The 20,253-nt window shown below is 36.7% G+C and overlaps 1 protein-coding gene across 5 annotated transcripts in view; it reads right to left on the bottom strand.

Moving 5' to 3' along the window:
* Nucleotides 1-16: 16 nt before the first annotated feature.
* arhgap4b (Rho GTPase activating protein 4b) overlaps nt 17-20,253 on the bottom strand; it is a 32,664-nt gene continuing 12,427 nt past the window's right edge. For 2 of the 5 annotated variants that reach the window (XM_051879801.1, XM_051879800.1), the window contains 19 exons: nt 19,888-20,061; nt 19,624-19,752; nt 18,680-18,901; nt 17,067-17,168; nt 16,734-16,919; nt 15,158-15,242; nt 14,831-14,858; nt 14,333-14,429; nt 9,421-9,481; nt 9,043-9,120; nt 8,215-8,343; nt 7,380-7,485; nt 7,046-7,276; nt 5,165-5,220; nt 4,783-4,954; nt 4,489-4,584; nt 4,210-4,392; nt 1,870-1,951; nt 17-1,474 (listed from right to left, as the gene is read on the bottom strand). In XM_051879801.1, coding sequence (XP_051735761.1) covers nt 1,268-1,474; nt 1,870-1,951; nt 4,210-4,392; nt 4,489-4,584; nt 4,783-4,954; nt 5,165-5,220; nt 7,046-7,276; nt 7,380-7,485; nt 8,215-8,343; nt 9,043-9,120; nt 9,421-9,481; nt 14,333-14,429; nt 14,831-14,858; nt 15,158-15,242; nt 16,734-16,919; nt 17,067-17,168; nt 18,680-18,901; nt 19,624-19,752; nt 19,888-20,061 — 2,424 coding nt within the window. In that variant the 3' untranslated portion in view covers nt 17-1,267. Of the gene's footprint in view, nt 1,475-1,869; nt 1,952-4,209; nt 4,393-4,488; nt 4,585-4,778; nt 4,955-5,164; nt 5,221-7,045; nt 7,277-7,379; nt 7,486-8,214; nt 8,344-9,042; nt 9,121-9,420; nt 9,482-9,707; nt 9,736-14,332; nt 14,430-14,830; nt 14,859-15,157; nt 15,243-16,733; nt 16,920-17,066; nt 17,169-18,679; nt 18,902-19,623; nt 19,753-19,887; nt 20,062-20,253 lie in introns of those variants that run through there. The other 3 variants (XM_051879802.1, XM_051879803.1, XM_051879805.1) reach the window with 3 other exon arrangements.

The following is a 20,253-nucleotide window of genomic DNA, read 5'->3' as shown; positions in this document are numbered from 1 at the left end:
TTTAGGAAGCCAACAGTATTTTAGAATCTATAATTTATTTTGATAATATTGTAATCCACATATCATTGATGACATCATCTACTAGAGAAACACACTGCTAAAGGGAAGGCATGGGTGACGGGGTGGAAGTCTAGGGAGACCAGTAACCAGAGGCATTAATGTGCAGCGAAAAGGAAGTGAGTGCCATTGTACTTCCTGTGACTACATGTGCCTTTTCACAGTTTGATATTTTCTCCAGTCACTTCTCTGTTGGACAGTTCCTGAGCTGTTCTGAGTGTTTGGTGGCACTTATCTTCACAGTTGTCTTTTCAGTTTTCATATGGAGCCGACGGGATAAAAAAGGCTACAGAGCTGTGCTTATTTTGGCCGTCCCACCTGTTCCCACGCGAGACCATCCCAGCACATTGCATGCATATGTGCTGGTTCCTTTACGACTGAATGCTTTTTAAAGAATAATCCATTGTAATGCAAATAATTGTAAAAAACGTAATGCAATTAAATGTTAAAAAAAAAAAAAAAAAAAATCAAACAAAATTTAAATAGCAAATGATACCAAAAAAAAAAAACTAAATTAATCTTCTAAAAAAAAAAAAAAAAAAAAAAAAAAGTTAATATTCATCATGTTGTACCTTGAACTACTTGAGCAATGCATAATATCAAAAAGCAGCAAAAAAACATTTAAAACTGAATAAGAAAAACTCCAATAATGAAGTAGAACTCTAGGTTCGCAAACATCTGAATGTAACATTGGCCTTCATAAATCTCTTGCTACATTCAGGGTGACTCGTCTATATCTAAAATATCAGTGTGGACTCTGTCTGTCATGGACGTCATTCCCACAATTCACTTACCGATCAGAATCTATGTGCTTTGAGGGAATCCAAGAATAAATCATCAGCAGATAGTTATGTTTCTCCAAAAGAACACAGCCTACACTACAGTCAAAAACGGCAGACACATTGGACATCACTGCGATGAATGATTAGACGGGAAGTAGGAAATTCTTGACCGAGTACCAGATTAACTGTTGCCAAAGCTAGTAAAACACGAATACAACCAATAATAGGATCAATGACTTGGTCTCACACGAAACAAAACCATAATCAGTTACCGTCAATGGAAATCTTTTTGAATACAGTTTAGTTAATAAGGCGTAAAGAGAACCATATATTGTATGTCTGGAAAAATATATTCATATCTGTGATGAGTTTGCTGTTCCCCCAACACTCATACTCAGATTCATTCATATTTCATCTCTTCCTCTCCCTCAGTCCTGTTGGTCTTGGGGTTTGAAGAGGCCTCTGCTGCGCAGGCCAAAGCCTCCCTTCTTCACCGGAGGTCGAGCAGCAGCGGAGGGAACCGAAGGGACAGATGCAGGGGGAGAGGAGGGAGGAACGCTCGAACCCGAGACTTCCAGAGGAGGTTGACGGGACAACAGCTCCTTAAACACTGAGTTCATCTGGCGACTGACCTCCTATGAGACAGAGGGAATTGTTCATTAAAACATTAGGATTTCCACCATGTACTAAACCTTCAAATTCATAGATTTAAATCAGTGATTTTGAGCCTTTTTGATTCTAAGGCCCCCATTGTCCAAGTAATATTCAAAGGTAAGATATTTCCGGTACTTCTGCTTTAATGTTTCAAACCTTTTTTATTCACAGAGTGGAAATAATTTGAAATAATTTATAATTAATAAATAAATTCCATAATTCTAGAAGTTTAAAAAAAAAATTATATTAGTTTGTGGGGGATTTTTACAATTTCTCAGCAATTTCGACCTGATAAAATATTTTAGCTTATCATAACTACAAAAATATATATATTCAATATAGAAATGTCCATGAAATGTCAGTATGAGAATCAGACCTTGTCGATATGTACTGTCTGTCTCTCTGCTGCTCCTCCTACTGGCCTCAGACTGTCCAAAGTGTGCCTGCGCTCTTGATGACTGAACAGAAACAAAGGCATAGAGAAGGGAATGATGAATAAAGGGTTATTGATGGAAAAAAATATTCAATTACGTACAAAAACATACACTTGCATTTAAAAGTTCAGGGATTGATCTCTTATGCTCACCAAGGCTACAATTATTTGAACAAAAAGTACAGGAAAAACAGTAATATTGTGGAATATTTTTACAATTTAAAATAATTGTTTTCTTCTATATTCCTGTGATGCAAAGCTAAATTTTCAGCATGATTACTCCAGTCTTCAGTGTCACATGATCCTTCACAAATCATTCTATTATGCTGATTTAATGCTCAAGAACATTTCTTCTTATTATCAATGTTGAAAACAGTTGTGCTGCTTAAAGGGTTAGTTCACCCAAAAATGAAAATTCTGTCATTTATTACTCACCCTCATGTCCTTTCACACCCGTAAGACCTAAACACAAATTAAGATATTTTTGATAAAATCCGATGGCTCAATGAGGCCTCCATTCCCAGCAAGACAATTAACACTTTCAGATGCCCAGAAAGGTACTAAAGACGTATTTAAAACAGTTAATGTGACTACAGTGGTTCAACCTTAATGTTATGAAACAACGAGAATACTTTTTACGCGCCAAAAAAACAAAACAAAATAACGACTTTATATCTAGTGATGGACGATTTCAAAACACCGCTTCATGAAGCTTCACAAATCTTTTGTTTCGAATCAGTGGTTCGGAGTGTGTAAACTGCCAAAGTCACGTGATTTCAGTAAACGAGGCTTTGTTACGTCATAAGTGTTTCGAAATTTCAATGGTTCACATGACTCCGAACCACTGATTCGAAACTTCATGAAGCAGTGTGTTGAACTCGCCCATCACTAGATATTGTTGAATAAAGTCATTATTTTGTTTTTTTGGCACACAAAAATTATTCTCGTCGCTTCATAACATTAAGGTTGAACCACTGTAGTCACATGAACTGTTTTAAATACGTCTTTATTAGCTTTCTGGCACTGAAAGTGTTAATTATCTTGCTGTCAACGGAGGCCTCACTGAGCCATCGGATTTTATCAAAAATATCTTAATTTGTGTTCCAAAGATGAACAAAAGTCTAACGGGTGTGGAACGACATGAGGGTGAGCAATTAATGACAGAATTTTAATTTTTGGGTGAACTAACCCTTTAATATTTTTATACATTGTATTTTTTATTTTTGTGAAATCGTGATGCATTTTTTCTGGATTCTTTGATGAATAGAAAGTTCAAAAGAACAGCATTTATTTGAAATAGAAATTTTTTTGTAACATTATAAATGGTTCAGCTGTCACTTTTGATCAATTTAATGCATTCTTGCTGAATAAAAGTATTAATTTCCGTTTAATATCCGTTAAAATCCTTTTTTTTTTTTTTTTTTTTTTTTTTTAATCCTACTGACCCCAAACATTTTGTGGGAATGTGTTCACACTTGTAGTTTGGTTTGCTTGGTTCGTTTGGTCCAGATCTCCCCCAAAAAAACATTTAGTCCTGTTCCACTTAGCCTTCACATTGGCATTTTAATACCGAATCTAAAGTGATAGGGATACGATCACAACCTGATTGGTCAGCTTTTATGACGTATATTTCACAATGGAACTTACGAACATCCAAAACAATGCTGTGTACTGGGCTAAATGCGCTCGTTGTGTGTGCTTAGACTACATATGATGGTATTTTGATCAGCTGAGAACTCATAAAGAGCTTATAAAATGTGTAAAGGTGTCAAAACAACAGCAGGAATCCCTCCATCACACACACAACGAAGATCTGCTGCGAGGAGACGCGGTTCTCACGCCTGTACTGAACTGTAATGGGAACATTGCAACTATGACAAGAAAAAATGCTTGAGCATTCTGTCCTTTTTAGGGTTGCATCTTGTGACATCATGTTCTGTTTTTGGTTTGTTTACATGTCTTTGGTCCATGTTGCATTCATATTTTATTTGAACCGGACCAGAGTTCATTTGGAAGCAGACCTTTTCACTGCTTGTTTGGTGTGCACCAGGGTTCAGATGGCGGCGTTCACACTTAATTAGATGAACCGCACTAACAGAGCAATCACACCAGGGTTCTTTTTAATCAAACCAAACATGCCAAGTGTGAACGCATCCTGAAACATCATTTTTGTCATCTCTAAAATAATTCTGTAAGCTCACTGAGGTTTAATGGTGGTCATATACTCAGATCACGACTTTTCAGCAGCTGGTACCATCAAAACAACACCTTCTGTTCTCCTACCCTGAGAATTGACGTCCAACTGCAGTTGACTGAGGAGGAAGGATGAGACGTCCCTCGGGCACCTGCAGAGTGAGCTTCCGTATGGGGCTCACATTCCCACTGCTGCCTCCAACTATACTGCTGCCTCCGCTGCCCGTCCTCTGCCGGCAGGGCAAAGAAGCGCTGTCACTGTTCACTCTCATCCTGGGGAACGACAGCAAACACGATACAGATAAGATCTCAGTGGGTCTGTGTAGAGCATCCATGGTGCATTATTACAAGCGGTCTGAGAGAATGTACCGTGTGCCGTGTTCAGACTGCTGCTGTTCTTCTGCAAGGTTTCCTGTACTTCCCCCTCTGCTGTCCTCCTTTTTCCCTCGTTCCTTACGCTCCGCCCTGAGGATGAGCAGACAACAAGATGAGGTTACAGTACCAAAGCTAATGGTAAGGTTATGAATGCTGTCTGTGTAACTAGTAAGCAACAAGGCATTGAAACTTTGACTAGGTTTTTAACAGAGCTACTGTAATAGTAACATCAATGCAATGTTTGAAGGAACCTCATGTAGTTCAAGTTTATGGTGAACATGATCTCACCCCTCTACCATACTGATGTACTTATGGGGGATCAGGCCTCTCATTCCTCCTAGTTCCCCTCTCCACCAATCAGGTGAGGCCTTGCTGTGTAGTAGGAGGTGGTCACCCTGCTTGAATGACAGCTCGGCTGCAGAGCGTGCAACATAATCAAACATGGCCACAGCCTCGCACTCTGGTCATACAATGCACAAATACAAACACGCAACACAAAGCATGGCAACAAAAATGCCACATATGCCAAAATCCAACATGGAATGTCCACAATGCACAACAGCACACAAAAACCCAACATAGAACACACATAGACACATTTAGATAGGCAATTATTAAAACTTCAAAGGTTTAAAAATAAATTGGCATGATGTATGTTGTATTTTCTTACCATCTTCACTAGGAAGATGTTCAGCTTCTCCCTCGCCCTCCTCTGTGATGGGTTCACTGGAAAAAAGGGATGGCGTTACTTATAAGTATGGAGTTTGAAACAGCTCACCAAAGCAAACTTTCCAGAGAAGTTCGCTCTGTCTGGTAGACACCTTCGAATAACGATTGGTCTGTGTCAATTATGTACTAAGTGGGTGTGACTCTTTGACGTGGAAATCTTTTTCCCGGTTCATTTCTTCTGTTCAGTGTGCTTAAGTCAGACGTGAGTAAACTGACTGCTTTACAGTGGAAATTTAAGTTGTAATTCTAATTTAAAGCGACACTGTTTTTTTTCATGTTTAATACTGTAAAGTTGCTTGCTTTAAAGCAATACATTGTATTAAGTGTAGGGCTGCCCCCTAATAGTCGACTAACTGAGAAGAGGCTTAGATGACCAAAATAGGTATTAGTTGGTTAGTCATAAAAAAAAACCTAAACAGGAAGTGGTGAAATCACGCAGTCTTTAACGGACAGATCAGTAACGGCAGGAAATCCAAACATTCGCCTATCATTCATCGACCTCAAATATGGCCCGCTCTCTCTAACGTTAACCTAGACAAGCGTGCACTATTATTTGGTGCATATCCAAGTGTTTGTATGGAAAGCGCACTTACTGCATGACATGGAGGCACCAGTGCGATCACTTGCATTTAACTTAAAATACTCTGTCATTTTTGGTCATACAGATAAGAATAATCCAACATTCGAAATTGTAAATGGTTTGTTTTTATTTGTGTAAACTCACAATAACAGGATGCGCTTTTTGCCGTCTCTGTCTCAAGTGAACTTCAGTGCGTCACAAAAATGAACCAAAACTCTGCATATACTTGCCTCACAGACATGAGAAATATATCTATGGAAAGCTTTAAATGTCAGGGTCCGCTTCACACACACTTGATTTGGTTTTTACGCCAGACGCCCTTCCTGACAGTTCTGAGAGTTCTGGGACACATTCACACACTCAAATTTGGCATATCCAGGAAATGGCAAATTTCCTGGCATATCCTGGATATGTGGGGGAAACCGGAGCACCTGGAAAAAACCCACGATGGCACGTGGAGAACATGCAAACTCCATACAGAAAGGACTCCTCGAACCGTTGACCTTCTTGCTGTGAGGCAACAGTTCTGCCCACTGAGCCACTATGCCCTGAAATGTCTACTTTTAAATGAAGCAATTCAAATGTTCTCAGATTATGTAGGCTAATCCATATGAAACGTGCGTACAGGCACATCCACTATTGTGGAGATGACGAGTCAGCATCATCGACTTCACCTCTGCAGCCAAAAACACACAAAACACTAACTGATCAATAAATGATTAAAATGTTCAGACAGTCTCCTTCTGTTTTTTCACACCACATTCATAATCAATACTTTTGCCACTGCGCTGCTGCAAGCTTTATGCATGCATTTGAATGCTGATTAGGCTATGTATTATATATAGCCTAGCCCTAGGCGATTAAAAGGCTCATTATTATGATTTATATGGTTTATTAATATAAACGCACGATTAGGCGACTAATTGCTTAAATGAATGACTACTAGTCGACTAGAAAAATCTTTAGCCGAGGGTAGCCCAAATAAAGTGGTATATAAATAATTGTGACATGATTTGCAAATATATCTATTTTGCTCTGATGTTCACATGCTTTATTAACTGCTATTTTCTCACCACTGCCATTTTTGCAGCCCATATTTACATTTTCATCTAAACACTGCTCTGAGAAATGTGAGCGGCGTCGGGAAGTACGCTAACAGTATAATAACGCTCAGGTGTTTCAAACTTCTTTTCACTCCTAAACAAAGATACGCCGTGAGTATATCGGGTCCTTAAGACTCACCAGTACTCCTGCTCCAGAGTCATGCATTTCTCATAGACAGGGCCTGGGAGTTCGGATGGCCCTGGGAAAATGCTCTCATGATGGAGGATCATGGTCTTGACAAGGTCATTGATCTGAGGTGCCAGGGTCACTTCATCACCACCCATCTCCACCCCTCTGAGCAGACTGGGGCCGAAGCACACAGCCAGGTTATATGGCTGCATCATGTTCTCATCACTGTACTGAGAGACACTAAACAGACACAAACAAAAGAGGTTACAGACTGTATCACTGCACACCATAATCAGGTTTGGAACGATTATGAGTGCTTTAAGAAAAAGAGAGCAGGACTCACTGATGAAGGAAGGCGAAGAGATAACGCATTACTATGACGACGGGTCTGGGGAAGGACGAGACTACCGTCTTTATCTGCACTACTTTTTCTGTCATGTTCTCCATCTCTGCAAGAGTTAATGGAATTTAGTCAACACACTGGGATCAAGACTTTCAAAGACAGTAACTTATTAAATTAACTGTATTAAAGCAAAATACATTAGCATTCAAAAGTTTGGGGTCAGTAAGATATTTTAAATGTTTTTGAAAGAAGTCCCTTATTTTCACCAAGGCTGCATTTATTTAATCAAAACACATTAAAAACAGTAATACTGTGAAATATTAATAGAATTTAAAATAACTGTTTTCTATTTGAATACATTTTAAAATGTAATTTAATCATGTGATTGCAAAGCTGAATTTCCAGCATCATTACTCAAGTCTTCAGTGTCACACGATCCTTCAGAAATAATTTTAATATGCAGATTTGCTGCTCAAGAAACATTTCTTATTATTATCAATGTTGAAAACAGTTGTGCTACTTAATATTTTTGCAACATTACGTCTTTACTATCACTTTTGATCAATTTAAAGCTAAGTATTAATTTATTTCTTTAAAAAAAATGCTTACTGCCCCCAAACTTTGAAATCGTGCTACTTTGTGACCAGTTGGTTAAAATGAATTGCAAAAAGGCAAAATTCTGAAAAAATGCTCCAACATCATTTGCTTGCAGAAGCCACTAGGTTTGAGATGTTTATGTCTAATGCAAATGTCCAAATACTTTTTTGGGTGACTGAATATGCACACAAACACACAATAAAACAGAAGCAGAGAAAACATATGAAAGGCATCTTACGGACACACTCCATGAGCTGGCTAAAACTCTCCTCGGGGAAAAGAGCTTTTTCTAGACCTCTGAAATACAACTTCAGAACCCCTGCCACTGAATCAATGTCACTCTCACTGTCGGTGAGCGGGTCCTCTCCTGCAAAATCAAAAAAGAACAGTCAGCGAGAAGAGAAAACAGACAAGAGACTGAAAGAAAATGCATATTTGTATATAAAAATTAGATAATATACACTCCCAACAGTTCAAAAGTTTAGGGTCGGCAAGATTTTTAAATGTTTTTGAAAGAAGTCTCTCATGCTCAAGTCTCTTATGTATCAAAAATACAGCAAAATTGTAATATTGTGAAATATTATTTAAAATAACTTCCTTTATGTGAATGTATTTTTAAAAATGTAAATTTATTCCTGTGATGTCCAAGCTGTATTTTCAGTATCATTACTCCAATCAGAAATCATTCTAATATGTTTATTTGCTGCTCAAGAAACATTTACTTTTACTATCAATGTTGAAAGTTTTTAACATTTTTGTGGAAATCGTGATACATTTTTCTCAGGATTCTTTGATTAACAGCATTTATTTGAAATAGAAATCTCTTGTAACATTATAAATGTCTTTACAGTCACTTTTGATCAATTTAATGCATCCTTGCTGAATAAAAGAATGAAAAATTTCTTACTAACCCCAAAACATACATTTAGTCGGTCATTATTGCAATATAAACACTGTCAGAGTGATTTATTTTTATTTTGCGATAATAACCAGACAAATGTGCATTACTTCATGTTACATTCTTATGTTAATACACCTGTATTCATCAATTTAAACATGATCGTACCTCTTTCAAAGGAATCCCTGATAAGATTGACTTCAGTCTGCGATCCAGGAACTCTAAAAATGCCTTCATGATGCAGACCTGTTAAAACATCACATTTATATTCACACATCCATAAATACTCACTAGTTTACATTAATACTACCTACATTAAAGCTGCACTTAGTAAATGTTCTGTTCGCAGTCAGCTATGAATAATTTTTAGGCCATTGATATATGACTGTATTCTTCATCATATGTGACTGTAAATCATTTCAAACATATTTTAACATGTATTTTGTTTCATTACGTGTAAAACATATTTAATGAGGAAAAATGACTATAACTATATGACTATAATGTAACTATAATAATGGATTGTCTTGCAATTGACAGTTTTACCGTGCAGGTTGATGAAGCGAATGCAGCTCTCCACCACCAGGGGGATCTGTTGTCCAGAGCTCTGATAGAAAGAAAATGGAGGGAAATTGGGAATAATGATTACACACATTTGGATGGGAACAGAGTTGTATATGAATCAATAATGAAAGAAATAAAACAAATATACATATTAAGTATAGTAAACAATGTGCCAAGAGAGAGACAAAAAGTGCAGAGAACACAGAAATAAATTTACCAACACAAACAGATGCACACAGATGCATGCATGACAGGGGAAACAGCTGTACCTGAGTCCTCGACATCCGCCTCCTCCTTCTACAGTCACAGCCAGCCAAGCAAGGAAAGAAAGAGACAGGAGGGACATATAAAGGAGGAGTAGATTGTGTGGCATGACCAGAAGGAGTGTGTAACATGAAAAATAGGGAGAGAATGACATAAAAGCAAACGAAAGCAAAAGCAGTCAGAAAAAGGGAAGAAAAATTGGGGTATGGGAGAAAGACAAAAGCAGAGAACAAGGAGTTTAGATGAAAAGCAACATGTCAGGGATGCTCTGTTTTAATGTAGAACTGGCTAGACAAGAATAATGGGCTTAAAGGCAGCATAAAATCAAAATTAGATTTTAGTCCATGTTTAGTTTTGTTAGTTATATGCTAGCATACTCCTGGACGTTGACAAAATACACTTTTAGTAGATATATACACACTACTGTTCAAAAGTTTGGGGTGTTTTGGGGATGGATGCATTAAACTGATCAATATGGTTGATAACCACGATAAACCGTGATAAAATTCCAGACGGTTAGTATAAAACTGTACCATTTCATATTTTAATTATCACTGAAAACCATATTTGATAACCACGATTTGAGAAACTCACGGTAAATAATATCCAGCATTAAGCAAAGTTAGTCTCAACTAGCCTTAAAGAGGCCATTTTATGCCAATTTACAGTCTTGATTTTGTTCCTAGGCTCTACTAGAACAGGTTTTCATGCTTAAATGTTCAAAAAACACATTATATTTGACATATTTTAAATTGTTGCAGCACCTCTCTTTCTAGTCTGTCAGTAACGCTCTGTTTAGTTCCTTCTCTATGAAGCCCCGCCTTCTGAATAATGCAATGTGCTCTGATTGGTTGGCTGGACCAGTGTGTTGTGATTGGTCAACCGCTTTGAGCGTGTTTTGGAAACGTCATGCCCCTTTCCATAACCGCAAGTTTCAACACACTACTAACGCAACTCAACCAGCCCCCGTTTTTTGCCCTGGGCGGGAATTATTTAAATGAGGAATATTTTTTGACATGTTTGTTTGTGGAAAACAGATCAAATCTACAATTGAGGAATTTCAGGGAGCTTCGAGTCAACTTTGCAGACCTTTTTCATGCTCAAACAGCAAAATTACACACTAAATAAAGTTGAAAATGTAAAAAGCATAATAGGTCTTCTTTAATTAAATAGCATTTAAAAGGGCAGAGCTGCTCTGTGTACAGAGGTTACCAGGAAACAGCTCTATTTCTGCTTTTCATAAGCGCCATCTACTGTCAGAGAGTGAATTTTCATTCAACCTGTCTGCCATTTTTGTTCAGAGCAATGCAAAAATTGGACCAAACTTTTATGCAATGTTGTAAATTTTAAACGTTTGATGCTAAATAAACTAATGTGCATTCTAAAAATCTAAATTCAGATTAGATTTTGATCATTTATCATAACATTTTATCATATTCAACATATCTCACCCAAACATCTTGTTTTAATGGGAAATTCGTCAATATAGGACACAAAACTATGCTCGTTAAGGGATTTACGTTCTTTAAGTGTCAGAAACAACATGTTAGCATAGCTCGATGCCAACAATGTTCCTAAACCTGATTTCAATCCACTTTGCCAGAAAAATGTCCATTTTACTGGGCTGCACCCATTGATCAACCAATCAAGCCAAAAAAAAAAAAAAAAAAAAGTGTTGGTGGCAAAGCAGTTCTGTGGCCCTCACTGCATTATCCAATTATTAGCGGTGTAATGAGAGTGCACATCTCATAGATTTACTGTCCACTTAAGATGAAGAGATACACCAGCCATTGCTAATGCAGGATGTAGCATACACTGTTAGACACTTCACCACAATAGAATAAAAGTGTGAGAGAATGGAAGTGAGTGGACAAGAGAAGAAGGAAGTAGTTTCTCATGGTGCAGAGAGCCAGATGGCAGAGCAGTGCTCTACAGGCCTGAGCTCCCAGGAATAGAGAGGGACAGAAAGACTCACGGTGGGAATCTCAGAGAATAGAGAGCACCCTGCTGAAACCACTAGCGTAACTGCTCACCAGCATATGCTGTCTGGTGGATGCTGGCTTCCCCAATAGACTGTTTAACCAGCAACATTACATTTGCTGACCAACTTCACCAGAAAGACCATGCTGGTTGACCAATTTGACCTATGTACAATGTTTGTTATGCTCAGACAAACATTAAACACCCTTGAATGACATAGAAATGGAAAGTTGAGACAAAAATTGCAGAACGTATGACTTTCTTTTATCTGTTTAACACAAAATAAGATATTTTGAAGAATATTGGTAACCAAACGGCTGGCGGTAGCCATTGACTTCCATAGTATGGAAAAAAAAATATTATGTTGTTTGGTTACCAGCATTCTTCCAAATATCTTCTTTTGTGTTAAACAGATGAAAGAAACTCATACAGGTTTGGAACAACTTGAGGGTGTGTAAATGATGACAGAATTTTCATTTTTTGGGTAAATGTTGAATAAAATGTTTAAAAATGTATGTAAATATATATTGCACCCTATATATTTATAAATAAAATGGTTTATGGACATTATTTGTCAATCACCCAAATGCATGCTGGTCTTTTCAGCAGGGTGAACTGGTGTAGGTGGTCTTCTAAGGACACTGCTAATGAGCCAAGGACATCAAGTGCAGATAAGGCGGAAAGCAAAAGTGACAGCTCTTAGATGGTGCAGAATTTAGCTTATCTCATACACTAGCCGTCATGAGCTCTACTGTAACAGCTCTATGGTAAACGCTAGGGTATAAGCTCAAAAAACTTGAAAGTGTGAAGTCTGGAATTCCCCAGTGCTATCAGAGAGCTAAATCTTGAAACCGCTTAATCTTGTAAAACACTAAGTCAGCACAGCAAATGAGAGTTAGCCAAAGGAGGCATCATATGATGCAAATAAAATCCCATTCATTTTCTCCATATAGATTTTTAGACAACATAAAAAGCAATCTATACTTCTGTAGAAGCCACAAGTGTAATTTGAAATTCATCTTTAAGAGAAAATATGTTTAATAGGTGAATTCCCAGTAAAGCAACCAAAAATACAGAAATCACACAGAATCACACGGAAAGAGAAATTGCGACAAAAGAGCTCAAGAGAAACATCCCACTCCCATGAAGCATAGGATGTAAAAAACAGAGATGCATATCTGGTACATAACTGAATATTAAATAACCATAAATAATAATAATAATAATAATAATAATAATACAATTATTTAATATATATTATTTAATTATAATTACTTAATTATATCTATCAATAATTATGAATTAATATTATATATTTATAATCTATTTATTATTATATTATTATATAAAATTATAATTTAATTGACTAATTTAATTATAATATTATTTAATGTGTGTGATAATGATTTAGTTTTATATTACTTTAATTATAATTACTTAATTATATTTATCAATAATTATGAATTAATATTATATATTTATATTTTTATTATTATATTATCTATTATATATATATATATATATATATATATATATAAAAATTTAATTTACTCATTTTATTATAATTATTAAGTAATAAATAAATGAGTGAATTATATATATATATATATATATATATATATATATAATTAACTCATTTTATTATAATATTATTTAATATATATATATATATATATATAAAATTTAAATTTAGACTCATATCACTCATTTATTTATATTTACATATATTTATTTATACTTTACACATTTATATATACATATAAATATGTAAAATATTTTATATTGTACCCTGGGTTTTTTATTTGGTCATTCACATTGCTTTATGGGATTGTAGTTCATTCCCTGAGCTGTTCATTCCCTGTTTTTATTTTTAAATCCCTATGGAGAAAACAAGGAAGAAATTCCAGAACCAAGGCTATTAAAAAAAATGGCCAGTCACTGTTACGCACTGTTGGCAGCAGTTTTAATGAGAAGCAAGACACATTGTTTTTATAGGCCATAACATGGAAGAGGCATCAAATACGAGCATCAAAAAACACTGCACTAAGCAAGAGGCTTTAATAACTGTTGAAATGATGCAGTGTTCAGAGAACAGCACAGTGGATCTTATGAGCACACACATGCAGCACAAAATATGCATGCCTTCACTCACACACACAGGTGAACACACATTTTTGTTGCTAGGCGCATGGATTATTAGGCTGCACAGATGCCTGGAGAGAAACTGTGAGCACGTCTGTCTCAACCGATTTAATAAGCAGCCATGTCACTTTATGGAAATAACGTAGCATGTCATTTCAAATAAGATTCGGTAACACAATCATGCAAACCGCGCCAATGTCTCTAACCTTACTCGGGGAGCATGAAGTGATCACATTATCTCCATACATGCTCTCATTATTTAACATTCCCTTGTAGATTTAAAAGCCGACTGGTCACACCAAAATTCACAAGTAATCAGACAGAGAGATATCCATGCTCAAAGCAATATCAGAACTACACAAATGCAACACACAAGACCAGAAACACACAAGAATGAGGAACTAGTGTTAAGGAAGCCATGGAAGGAATGAAGTTAGAGGAACACAGCAAGAACATTACAGAAATCTATCTGTAACAGAGCAGAGGGCTGTCAGCTGCAGGGCTATACCTGAATGAAGGAGAGCATGTCTCCAGAGAAGAGTTTGTGGTTGTACTGGGAGCAGGGCCTGGCTTTCCGCACACGCACTGCCCTACCAGGCTGCATTCTGGGAAATATATACACCAGCACTCCACTGTGACACTATGGCATCAGTGTACTCATGCAAACATGCTAACATAACAGTAATTCACACAGAACAGACAACAACACAACAGAAATGTACTCTAGAGCATGCACACCGTTTCGGGTCAATACACACTCCTATTTATCCCACAATGAGATGTTTTAGCCTCATTATGAAATTGATTGCGTTTTGCGCGATCACTCGACTCATTTAAACTGATCGTTACATTTCTCAATGGAGCCATCTTAATTTCTGCTGAACACGCAAAGACCGTCAGCCAGGAAACAAGAGCAGATGTTTGCTGGATTGCGGCCAATGTTGTCAGCACATGACTGTGTGAACAGCACATAGTCACAGAGAGACAGATGGGATGGGAGACGTACCTGGAGGGATCACTATCAATGGCCTCAGCTGCAAAAGAGAAAGAGAGGGAAATTGAGGGTTGGGAGTTCCTCCATCACACAGTTTCCGTTCCTCCATCACACAGTTTCCAATACTACAGTTACTAAAGTCACTGTTGCTACAATAAAACTATGGCAACTTTGATTGTGGTAAGGCATCTTACACCATCTTACCCAATATTTTATGAAGGGTATAGGGACAAACCACTTTTACACATGCATGTTTTTCTTAGATTCATTCTTTCTTTTCTTATTTACTACTTTTATTTTTATTTTTAGTAGAATAGCTGATTAGTTGTGGTTAGTTACCTTTCTGTATGGCCTCTTTAAGTAGGTCATGCTTGGCTTCGAGTTTCGAGATCAGAGAGCTGCCGCTTACATGCTCTTTCACTTTCTGGAAAAATAAAATACATCCAATAAATGATTGAGTGTGTCATCGTTAGTCAAGGTATTTACTTTTCTGCTGTATGATTTGCGTGAACATTATATAGCCAAAAGTATACAGTACACTACTATTCTTTTTGAAAGAAATCTCTCACCAATGCTGTTTATTTGATCAAAATACAGTAAATCTTGCAGTAATATTGCAAAATATTATCACAATTCAAAATACTTGTTTTCTATTGCAATATATTTTAAAATGTAATTTATTCCTGTGATGCAAAGCTGAATTTCAGTCTTCAGTGTCACATGATTTGCTGCTCAAGAAACATTTATTATTATTATCAACGTTGAAAACAGTTGTTTAATATTCTTGTGGAAACTGTGATACATTTTTAGGATGGTTTCATGAATAGAATCTTTTCTTTTTTGAACTTGAAAAGAAGCATTAATTTGAAATAGAAATAAAAATAACGTTTACGGTCACTTTTGATCAATTTAAAAGGATAGTTCACACAAAAATGAAAATTATGCCATGATTTACTCACCCTCAAGCCATCCTAGGTGTATATGACTGACTATCTTCTTCAGACGAACACAATCAGAGATATATTTAAAAATATCTTTGCTCTTCCAAGCTTTATAATGGTAGTGAATGGGGCTCAAGATTTTGAAGCCCAAAAAAGTGTATCCATCCATCATAAAAGTAATCCATATGGCTCCAGGGGGTTAATAAAGGCCTTCTGAAGTCAAGCGATGGGTTTTTGTAAGAAAAATATCCATATTTATAACTTTATAAACTATAATAACTGGCTTCCAGTAATGGCAAATCTAGATCCGGCGGAAGAGTGACCTCTAACCCGACGCATGACGTATTGACAAATGAGTAAGCGCAGAGAATAAAGCAAAACAAAACAGCAGTCACGAATTAGAAGTCTAAAATGATAATTTTTAAAGAGAAATGTCAGAAGATTTCAATATAAGAGAAGAGAAGCTTGAGTTTGTTGCCCAGCCCAATTAGTTTGAAGCGCGAGAGGCGTCTACTCTCACCTAAGCTTACGCTACTCCTACATCCTATGCCATACGTCGGGTCAGAGGTCACTCTTCCGCTGAAACTGGACTTATGTAAGGCCATTGCCGGAAGCCAGATATTATAGTTTGTAACGTTTCAAATATGGATATTTTTCTTCCAAAAACCCATCACTTTGCTTCAGAAGGTCGTTATTAAACACCTGGAGCTGTATGGATTACTTTTATAATGAATGGATGCACTTTTTTGGGCTTCAAAACCTCGAGCCCCATTCACTACCATTATAAAGCTGGGAAGAGCCAGAATATTTTTGAATATAACTCTGATTGTCACATACACCTAGGATGGCTTGAGGGTAAGTAAATCATGGAATAATTTGAACTATCCCTTTAATGAATACTTGCTGAATAGAAGGAAGTGTCCACATATTTCTGGTCATATAGCACATCAATCCATGTTGGGAAGAGATCTTACTGTGAAGTAGAAGGTCTCTGTGTCCTGTTGATTGGCTCTGCGTTTGGCGAGGCTGGGTTTGGCTCCTGTTCCGTCACCTGTGCTCTCCACTGATGGGGTGGCGGAGGCGTCCGGTGTGGGATTGCAATCATCATCACAGACGCTCTCCAGAAGGTTTGAGTGTGTTGCCTTAAGTGTCTTACTGACCTGAAGAAATTTCACAGGTGTGAGATATGTGAGTGGCACAGAGGGATGTTCAAAGTCCCGCTTGATAAATGAAAATAACAGTGTGAAAGAAGCATAATGCTGCTATGAGCATCTCTGTAGGAGTGCACCAAAATAAAGAGATTTTACCTCATCAGTTTCCAAGGTAACAGATGCCAGTCTGGACTGAAGCTGCTGGAATCTGGTCTCAAGCTCATACCTCACCTGCCCTTCTGCGCTCACCTCACACACCTGTCACATACACCAGATGCTTTTATTCTACATAATGTCGGCCTCTAATGATGGCCACATGACCAGCACAATATTACTGATTTTATCTTGGTAGCCCCTTATTATCAAACCCTTTCAGCTGCCAAAAACAATTGATGGTCAGTATAAAGTTCAAGACCAGTGGAAAAAAAAAAAAAAAAACTTTATTAAAAAAAAAAAAGAGTACCTCAGGGATGACGTGTTTTTGTAGGCAAAAACCAGAGGCGAGTTAGTATTTTAGGACTTCAGGTTCCATTGCCCTAAAGTCTATGGGTTTTTTTAATGGGTTTTTGCTAAATCGCCTGAAAGAAGGTCTGTGGTTAACAAAGCCTCTAAATATTTTCACATTTTGATCTATGACATAAAACACACCAATTATAACATGCTTGTGATTTTTTTAAACCTTTGTGTCTTAAAAACGGCGGTTGCTAACAAATTGCTAAGACAGACTACTTCCTTTGGCGGGGACTTTAGACGTCAACATGACAAACAGGACATTTGGACAGCATTTCTCATAAAAAAGTGGATAAGTATTCATACACAGCGCAGATCATAATCAGCGAGCATGTTTTTAAATCAAGTTGTTTTTTTAATAAAGTTTGAGGAAGCTTGGTGGTGGTGACCATGGTGTGTTGTAGTCCGTTTATAGCCTACTGTTAGCTTTTTATATCTGACGACTTTATTTAGGCTTCAAAATGTATAAATGTTGTGTTAACTTTGTAAAGATTATCTTGATAGACAAAACATGTAAGTGTCATAACCCTTTGTTAAACACAGAGCTTATTTTTTGCGATTTTCCAAAAGTCTATCGGAAAAATGCATAGGCTTTCGATCGAGGGAACCCGTGCGCCGCTAACTTCCAGGTTGGCCTACAAAAACACTTCATCCCTGAGGTATGACTTAATATAATTTTTTATTTTATTTTTTATACTACACTATTATTCAAAAGCTTGGGGTTGATGGAGATTTTTTCATGTTCAAGTATCTTATGCTCATCAAGACTACAGTAAAAATAGTAATATTGTGAAATATTATAATTTAAAATAACTTTTCTCTTTTAATATATTTTATAATCCTTCTGAAATCATTCTAATATGCTGGTTTGCTGCTCAAGAAACATTTCTTATTATCATCAATGTTGAAAACAGTTGAATATTTTTGTGGATTTTTTTCAGGATACTCTGACTGATGGAAAGTTCAAAAGAACAGTATTTATTTGAAATAGGTTTTTTTTGTAACATTATAAATGTCTTTACTGTCACTTTTGATTTATTTAATGCATCCTTGCTGAATAAAAAAATTTTTATAATTTAAAAAATGTGTATAATAAATCTATCATGTATTTATATATCATGTATTTGTATTAAAAAATTACAAAAGTTTAGTCTCTTAATATATTATATTACTATTATACACATTACAACACCAAAGTATTTCAAGGATTTCATTAATTCAAGAGCTACGGAAAGCAAATAGTCATTCTCATGCGTTACCTGGTCTCCTTCATGGGGCTGGTACAGAAAGCGGAAGGGCAGACAGAATGCTGTGTTGTGGGCCTGAAGCAGAGCATCTCTATCTTGGCTCTGGTTGAGTCCAGTCACTGCTGAGTCTAGCTGCTGAAGGCCATTTTTCATATTCTGGAGGGCTCGGTTTCTGTTGGAGAGGTATCCGCGGATAACCCGAGACACAGATAGGTGGTACCCCAGATCTGTGCACTGCATTCAACATCAGCCAGATGGCAAGACAAAGAAAAAAAGAGGAAAATACAGTCATTGTTTGGGTAAACATGAATGTTCTGATTCACGCTCACTGACTAAACCTGCTGTGATGTTTTTGACGTGACATGTTCTACAATGTGCCTCAAACAATGGGAATAACAAACCATCCGACATGAAAGCTGAAGATATCAGTGCCACAAAAGATGCACACTACCAATCAAAAAGTAGAACAATAGTGAAGTCATTGACACTATGAAATAATACAACTGGAAGTGTGGGAATTATCTAGTGACTTCATGAGGTGCATCCTGGGATTCTTTTTAACAGTATACTGTATGCTGGACACGTGTTGGCTCTTTTCTTTCATCTTTCTGCACCAACTCATTCATGAAAAATAGAAATTCATATATAGGCCCTATTTATATTTGCATTAGAAAGCTTTTAAAGCATTTAAGCATAAATCTTTATATCAAAAGCTGTTTAAGATCGTGAGAAACATAAATCAGTCAAGTGTGTTCATACTTTTCACTGGTAGCGTAGATGGTTTTCTCTAGTGTTCTCTCAATGGACACATTCTTCATGTAGTAAATACATTATCTAAAATGGTCTGTGCTATTTTTTGTTCAAGGGTCAATTCAAAATGAAAAGGGAACTAAAACAACCACATCCTAAAGAGTGTCTAGACAGATTGTAATGGGACAGCAGTGTATTAGACTCACATCAATCAGAGTGCAAATGTCCTGCAGATAGTACTTATTCATAGAGGCATTAGCTGCTGCCAAGTTGAGCAAGTAGTCGTTACGAGCTTTAGTGCATTTCAGCTGGGTTTCCTGTACTTTCCCTTGTCTCTGTAAAACAAACACATGTACAGTGGAAACTGGGGGGGTTAGAGATAAAGTGAGATCTTGCTCTTCCTGTGCCATCTTCACAGAGCAAAGCTCCGGATGTTACAATCTTTCATTTTTACAAACCACCGCTTTTACCTTCTCCATCAGTCTCTCCATTTTTTTCACAGAGCTGCGCCTCTGCCCCCCTGATTGGCTGAGCCCAAAATCAGCTGACTTGCCCGTCTGTTTCTCCTCCAGTCGGGTGGCCTCTTTGAGCTTTCCTTCAGCAGCCAGACAGTCGATGTGGTACTGATGATAAGTTTTCAAAGCCTGTAAGAGATGCACAGGAAAAAAAAAAATCTTTAAAACAAGGTAAACTTAGTTGAGAATGGAAATTGTGCAAATTAAGACTTATTTTCATAAATAATAACAAATCAGTTTTCAGTAATTTATTATTTTTTTATATTTTAAGTTTTTTGTTAGATTCAAGAATAAAACAAGATAAAATAATAATAATAACAA

The sequence above is a fragment of the Ctenopharyngodon idella genome, chromosome 22, assembly GCF_019924925.1.
Source record: "Ctenopharyngodon idella isolate HZGC_01 chromosome 22, HZGC01, whole genome shotgun sequence".
In the NCBI taxonomy this organism is placed as follows: Eukaryota; Metazoa; Chordata; class Actinopteri; order Cypriniformes; family Xenocyprididae; genus Ctenopharyngodon; species Ctenopharyngodon idella.
The sequence above is the reverse complement of the archived record's forward strand: the minus strand, read 5'-3'. Positions and strand labels throughout refer to the sequence as shown.